Here is an 8,525-nt window from a genome sequence, read left to right on the forward strand (position 1 = left end):
CCATGCAGAAAGACAACTGTAGTTTATGGATGATGAGACATCACCCATTTTCTACAGATTGTGTGAGGTACCTCACCACAATGTCTCATGGGCAATGAACTGCTAGAAGAGTTGCCTATTCCCCAGACCCGAATCCTTTGGAATTTGACTTCGGGGACATTTAAAGACATTGGTTTATGTCCAACCCACTGACTACAAGCAGATGTTACAGAAGCTTGTGGGCAATTCATGTGACATTATCAGAATGGGGCCAGGTCTATTTGAAAAAGTGTGTGATTCACTGCGAAGAAGGATTGAAACATGTATCGGGACACACAGTAACCATGTGCAGCACTGCAGATGGAGTTTAATTCTATGTTATATATAATGGTATGTAATACACAGATGGGAAGGAAAGAGGAGATTGGTCCACATCGCAACAGATACTGGTTTGCAGACATATTGTAGAAACTTCCCTTCTACTTTTGACCAATACAACCTCCTGCACAAAAGAACAACACTTTTTTAACACACACATTTCAAGTTGTACAATTCTCCAATTTCTCATTTAATGCTGATACTGAAGTTATTTTTGTAGAGACAATTCTTTAATAAAATACCTGCAAATAACCATAACATAAACTTATTTGTATTGCAAGTTGCCTTACTGGAACTGTCAAAGCTCTGTTTGCCTTGATCTTGCAGCAAGAAAAATTAAGAAATTAATCTTTTTTTGAAGTGCCTAGGAAAGAAATATCAACTCATCTAATCAAATTTTAATGACTCTATAGAGAACTCAAATTCTGTAGTAAGATTTAATCACCTTATTTCACCTGCAGCAGTTTATACACAATATTTTTTTGTGCTAAGCCTTATACACAATTTTTTTGTGCTAAGCCTTAGTTTTAAACTAGTGTAATTTCAATAACAGGAAAGTTTGCAAGTGAACCTTTTCACAATGTAACAATATTATGAAAAGGATAGTTGTTATTCACTATAGGCCTATAGCAGAGATGCTGATCGCAGTAGGCACAACAGAAAGACTGTCACAAAATGTTATGCTCCATTATGCACAAAATGTTACACTCCATTCTGGATTTTGCATTGTTTTCATTACATAATACACACCTCAATGACCAGAATAATGCCCTTAAAGAATGCACTTACCTCCTTTGCCTCCAACAAGTCTAGGAATAATGTGCACATTCCCATCTTCAATGCTGTCAGTGTTACAGAATATACGGCCATTGTACAGTAGGTAAAACTCAGCAGTATCCAATCCCTGCAAAATGTATGACATATTTTCATTGAAAACTTTTTTCTTCTGTTTTACTTCATTTATTTAGTTACAGAATGTTGCATGTCTATAACTAATGAATAACAATTTATTATTTTCTGAGCAATAAATGTGAAATTGTTGAAATCAAATTCATTCTTTCTATCAGGATGCAAAAAATACTGAAAATATGTAAGCAATATAATACATTTTAGCTTGTGAAATAAGAGGAATAATGTTAAAGTTAGCAAACATATCTTTGTTCATCAATCAAACATATAGCCCTTAACTGTTTTCGACTTCTTCATTGGTTTGTACTTTTCTTACCAGTTACATGCTTTCAACAGGTCAGAGACAAAACCCAATGAAGTTGCTTAAATCACACAAGTGAAATATGATTGGCTGATGGATAGAATTCAGTTCTAAAAAATGAATAAAGTTATTTTTTCTACCATATTCACTGAACTGAGGGCATTAAATTGTTACTGTGCTTGTCATAAGCAGGTCCGTCTCTCCTTGTCCACAACTTCCCAAAAGTCTTATTCATGTGTACAAATACAACTAAACTACTATATAACATGTTCTAAGGAGAACCATTTGTTCTTCTGCATCACACAGGTAAATATTCTGTGAGCAACAGAGTTTATTCTCAAGAGGGGAAGACAGGAAATTAGGTCGTAGCCCTTGCACTGCCTGGAGGGTTTTTTCCCATCCTACAAATTTCAATCACTGATTTTCAACATTTGCACAAGGAAGGGTGGGAGTAGAGGAATTAACTCCATACTGAGGTCACTAGGGATGCACTTCAATCGATGTAAAGAGCACAACTGGCCATTAACTAACTGAAACTGTTACTGCAACTCCACGATGAGTTAATCCCTGTGATGTGGAAGAAAGTTACAAATGTGCATTTTGTTAAAGTGAAATACAATAGAATGACTCAATTTTATGAAATAATATAATTTTCTGGTCTTCATTTGCAAGACTTTTTGGTGCAGCTTTCAATGCTAACGTATTCAGTGCAACCTTCCTCATCTCTGCACAACTACTGCAACCTATAACCATTTTCAACTGCTTATTGTATTCAAACCTCAGTATCCGTCTACAATTTTTAATCCCCTCCACCCCCACCCCCCCGCTCCCAAACCCACAACACATCCTTCCATTACCAAATTAACCATATCTTGGTACATCTATCAGCTTATCTCTTCTATTAGTCAAGCTGTAGCACAAAGCTCTTTTCTCCCCAATTTGATTCAGTACTACCCCATTTGTTGCTTTATATACCCATCTATTCTTTTGCATTACTCTGTAACACCACATTTCAAAAACTTCTATTCTCCTCTGGTCTATACTGTGTTTTACTTTCATATAAGACTGCACTCCGAACAAATATCTTTATAAAAGAAATGCTAACATTCAAATTTATATTGCTCTTTCTCACAGAATCTTTGTTTGATGTTGTTAATGAGCATTTTATATCTTCTCTAATTTGTCTATTATCAGTTATTTAGCTGTCCACAAAACAAAGCTCATCTATTACTATTAGTGTGACATTCCCTGAGAACCACCTGTTTTAATTTGACAACATTCCGTTACTCTTTTTTACTGCCGTTGATGTTTTTAACCTCTTTTTCAAAATGCTTTCCATTCCGCTCAACTGTTCTTCCGAGTTCTTTGCAGTGTCTGCCAGAATTACAATGCCAATGGAAAACCCTAAAGCTCTCATTGCTTCTCCCTGAACTTTATTTACTTTTCTATGTTTCTCCTTGGTTTCCTTTAACACTTGCTCAATGAACAGATTGAAAACATCAGGTTTAGGCTACAATTCTGTCTCAATCCTTTCCCAGATACTGTTTGCTTCTCAGTCATTAAAATCTTGCATATGCAGTCTGGTTTCTGTACAATTTTTAAATAACCTTTTGCTTCCTCTATTTTATCCCTGATAATTTCAGAATTTCAAAGAATGTATTACAGTCAACATTGTCAAAAGCTTTTTCTACATCCACAAATATTAAAAATGAAGGCTTATCTACTCTCAAGCAATCTTCCAAGAAAACTCAAAACTGCCTCACATGTTCCAACATTTTGACATAGTATAAACTGAATCTTCCCCAGGTCAGTGTCTACTAACTGCTCAATTCTTCTGTAAATAATTTACTGTATTCTGTGATCATGACAAACTGATGACCTGGAAATACACATGCAGCACCTGTTTTCTTTGATACTGGAATTATTACATTTTTCTTGAAGGCCGAGGTACTTCCATGACACACAGTATTGCATCATGGATTAATGTAGGGTTTAGCTAAAGTTGATATCAATCAAGAAGACTGGTTCAGATACCACAGTGCTTTACGCACCATAGTCAAATTTTAAGTGAATGACCACTGAACTGACTTACTCAGACTGTTACAGGGCAAACTTTAGTTTAACATGAACTCCATTATGCATTTTTCACATTAATGTATCACTGCAGAGGAAGGAGTAAGTCACAAAAACAAATTCTAGGACTTACTAAGGAGTGATCCCCAGACTTTTGGATTTGCAGACACTTACCCACACAGATGTTTATATTATAAATGGAGTCCCAAAGCTCTAGGGTCAAAATTATGCTGATGGTACTTACACAGACTGCTGATAAGGGATAAGGAACTAATAATTGTAAATAATTTTTTAACCAACATCAACAACCTGCACCTTACAACTACTACTGAAGTTCACAGCAACTTGCCAATCTCAATGTTTGTGTTATAATGACAAATAAAATTCTGCTGCATTCTTTCATATGCGCCTGTCATCTGTAGCACAATGCAACTTGGACCCTAACAATCAATTTCTCTTTAGTATCTGCCTGGGGGTTTCATATACCAATAAGGTCACATAGTCTTACAGAAAAATCCACAAGAGCAGGATCTAACAACTGAAGCACCTACAAGACATGATCTTCTCTTCCAGTCCAATAATGAAAATATCTGTTGTTCAGGTCCACATTAATATCAAAATGGAATAGTGCACTGTTCTGCTGAAATAACAAAGCAACATTTTCTCACATTCAATGTGGGTTATAGTCTCCAATAATGGTGACAGCACATTTTGAGTGAATGGCCAGTTAATGAGACCCATTCAAACAAGGTAACAGCAATTACGGTCCTATTATTTGCTATGTTACAATTGCAGGTCCAACACTGATAATTATTCATTACAAATTATCTGAAACGAGCATGGGCATGGGGATTTGCAGCACACCATACACTGCTATTGCAGCAACTAAAAACTTCATCTTGATCAAGATACCTCATCCATAAACAATAAAACTGTGTAAAGATATGCTCTGCAATACTTGTTAAAATAACTCACTGAAAGAGAATGGGTTCAAAATTATTTGGATTATTGATAGTGCACAATATGACAAGAGTGTAATTGCTATTTCCCCAGCACTTCACACTTTATTCTTTGAAGCACAAATTTCACCAGCGTATTGACAGGAGTAATTCATTACTTCTGCTCCATGATCCATCATCATCAACCTAATTCTGCTGTGCAAAAAATTCTTTCACAAGAACCTTGGCCATATCCCTGTGCCTTTAAAGATTCAGATTTTATTGTACAAAGGGTACTTAAACAAAACATCACAAGTATTTGTGAAAGCCCCATAATATTTTGCTTGTGCAACTGACCACCATCTTCAAGAGTGATGAACATATTTTTAAGCTACAAGTACAGCCTAACAATTATGCCAGTCTAAATAGGAAATGTGAAGGCAACAAATTCTGTGGTAAACAGTGAAGAAGCCTTTGCTGGTAGGGGGAAATATTGGTACACCACCCACCAGACGACGATCAAAGGACTGAGGCACACATGCAAAGATTGTCATTTTTACCGTGCACTGCCACGAGGTTATCCCAGCAGCCTCAACTGCAAGCCACATGCCAAAAATACAGCATCTCATTTGTGCTCTCCCATAGGTAAAACAAACCTGTGACAATTTGCACTGCCCTGTTTGTATACATTCGCTATCCCTAATTGGTCTTATTTGGTACAGGTCCCATACTTTTGCCATATTCTAGAATGGATCACACAAGTACTTTGTAAGGAATTCCCTTCATGCACTGATCACACTTTTCTTGTGTTCTACCAATCTGCTTTACATATGACAGATTATGTACTCATTCTGTTTAATATACCTACAAATTATTACACCCAGGCATTAGCAGAATGATTCCTACTGTGCCTAGTTGATGATGTAGTCTTAGGATATTACTTTTTTTCCTATTTTTATTTTGTGAAGTTAACAATTTTACATTCTTGAAGATTTAAAACAAGTCTGCTATAGTTACACTACTCTGAAATCTTATCCACATCTGAATGAATATTTGTGCAGCTGTTTTCAAACAATACTTTTATATATATCTGCACCAACCGCAAAAAGTCTGCAAGGTCACTAGGCCCTAACACAATATGAGTGGCAGGGGTAACAATACACTTCCTGGGGCACACTTGAAGTTACTCCTACATCTGTTAATGACTCTACATCAAAGATAACATGCTATCTCTTCCTTACCAACATCCAGTCACAAATTTCACTTTATACTCGATACAATCGGATTCCTGATAATACGTGTATGGGTGGTAGTGCATCAGATGCTTTTTGTAAGCCAAGAACGAGTGCACCTAGAGCTTCAGTAAGATAAATTGGTCTCACCACAGAAACACATTCTCATTTTCAGTGTTGGGTGGTTCCATCCCATTGTTCCAAACGAGGTAGCAACATCTTTTGTGCTGCTTGCTTCGTCCGTTATTAATATAACATTCTCTCCTCACTTCTGCATGACTAATGACCACCTTGCCTCATTGTGCAAACAGAGGCACATGCATACTGGCTGCTCTGCAATCTTCTACACGATTGCCTTGATCAATGGCTCTCGGCAACACTTTTTTATAGGTCTTCCATAAGGCCCTGGAACTATGTTCAATTTTAATTATTTCAGCTGTTTCTTGATGCCAGTCACACTATATTTATTTCACTCATCTTTGCAGTGGTTCAAGAATTAAATTGAGGGAACACTCCTCAATTTTTCTGTGCAAAGGAACATCTAAAAATAGACAGCATTTCAGCTTTTGCTTTGTTATCCTCATTTTCTGTTCCTGCCTTGTCTATAAGTATCTGAGTGCTAACATTACTGCCAATAACAGGTTTTATGAGAGATTTTTTGACAATATTCTGTTATGGTGTAACTGCTCTCACAACAGCCAAATATATTTCATTTATCACCTCTCTATCTTAAAGCTTTGTTTTACACTTATCATGCAGTAATCTGTTTCTTTTGAAGTTTCTTTACAGTGACTGTATATCTTGGAGGGTCCCTCCCATCCTCAACTGTCGTAGTAGGTACATAACTATCCAGTGGACTATTCTTGTTAACTTGAGCCATAGTCCTCCTACACTCTCCTGTCCAGAACTAAATGTTTCAAGTTTCTCTTTGAGATAACACACTGCTGATTCTTTATCTGGACTGCTGAGCGCATAAATCTTTCTACTTGATTTAGATGCCATTTATACTTTTGTAATCACTGTTGCTACAACTGCCTCATGGTCACTGGTACTAGTTTCGATGTCGACATCCTCAAAGAGGTAAAGTCTATTTCTTACCATTACATCCCACAACTACAAAAAAAATCTTATAAAGGTTTTAAGAACAATTCAGCATCTTAACAATTATACAAACCAAAGAATGTTCAATCAATTTGATTTCTGCCATGACACATCATTCATGAAATAGGAAAGCATTGAGATTTCAAAAGGATGTAACAGTGACATTTCCCTCACAGTATGGTAAAGTACACTTTAATTTCCCTTGACACAGACTGTGTCCGATTGCAAGAATCTACAATTTTATGTTAATTCTGGAATGAGGTCAGGAAGAACATGAAAAAACCCTACAATTTATTTAGTAAGTCTAACCTTTTATCATGTGCAGCATGCTCCCAAGGAAGATAACAGTTTACAGAACAGGTATTCAACAAAATGATAACAACCAACATCCATGATAAGAATGTGATAGCACCAATTCCATGCGGCAAGTGTCAAGAAAGTCTCCAACTTGTCTACGGCAGTCATCATCAAAGCAGAATTGAACCTAACATCCTTTTCGCATAATGGGTACTGAAATCAGAACTTAAATTTTCCTATAATGCCAATCAAATTATAATTCTGCTTTCCTCCTAATTTCGTCACTATCATGCAACCAAAAAGGTGAGAAACTTATCAAATAAATATTACAGTGACTTCTTGAAGGACATTAACCTCAACATATAATTGAGTGCCTACTACCACAGAGAACTTCTCTGCCACGGCATGGAATGTATCAATTTTAGTAGTAAGTGTGGGGAACTACACAGGGTGTTCAGATTTTCGACAAACCCCGTCTGGTATTGACAGTCTGTACTGTGGCTACTCCATCTACTACTTATAAATCCAAATAAATATGCAAATGAGCTAAACAAAATCTCTCACTTCTAATTAAAGACATCTGAATATCGCACGTCGGTATGTAAGACTGACGTTTCCCTTGTAACAAGCAGTCAGGTCGCATATCATTTCAAAATTATCACCGAAGAAATAAATTTATTATTATCAGATAACAGCTGCAAGGCGCTCGGCAAAAAATCACTTCTACTAGTAATTACAATGGACAAACATGTTACTACCTGGAGTAGGAAGCTAACGTACCGTCCATTCCGAAACTTCCGTGATGATTTTCTCGTATGTCGCTGGTATTTCCACATCCACGACACGTTTCATGTACTGCAATTGAATAGACATATTCGTCCTCCTCTGCCCTACGTTGGTAAACAATCTAAACCACAACTCACAAGTGACACAAACACAACTCGTCCACAGATTTTACTACCAATCAAGTGAATTCACACAGGCGTCTAAGCTAGCGAAATGAGGGATGCTCAACTACCGGACCTACCGATAGATGGCTCTACCAGCTGATTACTGTCGTCTGTATTGCCCGCCATATTCGAATTTGGCAAGAAGTTTCTCTCGGTCTGTACGGTGTATAAGGAAATACGGATTATCGAAATGGTGATTTCTTGTTCCGCTTTCAATTGTACGAAGCGATGGAGTAAGGAGAGTGACTTACCATTTCACAGGTAATACGACTACCGATACAATACGATAAAAATACAGACTTAGTGCGTTTGCTAATTCGATATTTTTGAACAGGTTTCCTCTAAAGCACCCAGAGCTACCAAAGAC

General features: G+C 36.8%; 1 protein-coding gene across 1 annotated transcript in view; it reads right to left on the reverse strand.

Annotated features, from left to right (window-relative positions):
• Window positions 1-8,136, reverse strand: part of LOC124600515 (replication stress response regulator SDE2) — a 55,526-nt gene extending 47,390 nt beyond the window's left edge. Inside the window, exons 1-2 of the mRNA XM_047136167.1 lie at window positions 7,989-8,136; window positions 1,147-1,261 (exon numbers count right to left, since the gene is read on the reverse strand). Coding sequence (XP_046992123.1) covers window positions 1,147-1,261; window positions 7,989-8,081 — 208 coding nt within the window. The 5' untranslated portion in view covers window positions 8,082-8,136. The remainder of the gene's footprint in view (window positions 1-1,146; window positions 1,262-7,988) is intronic.
• Window positions 8,137-8,525: the final 389 nt, after the last annotated feature.

Source organism: Schistocerca americana, chromosome 1, assembly GCF_021461395.2.
Source record: "Schistocerca americana isolate TAMUIC-IGC-003095 chromosome 1, iqSchAmer2.1, whole genome shotgun sequence".
NCBI classification, from domain to species: domain Eukaryota; kingdom Metazoa; phylum Arthropoda; class Insecta; order Orthoptera; family Acrididae; genus Schistocerca; species Schistocerca americana.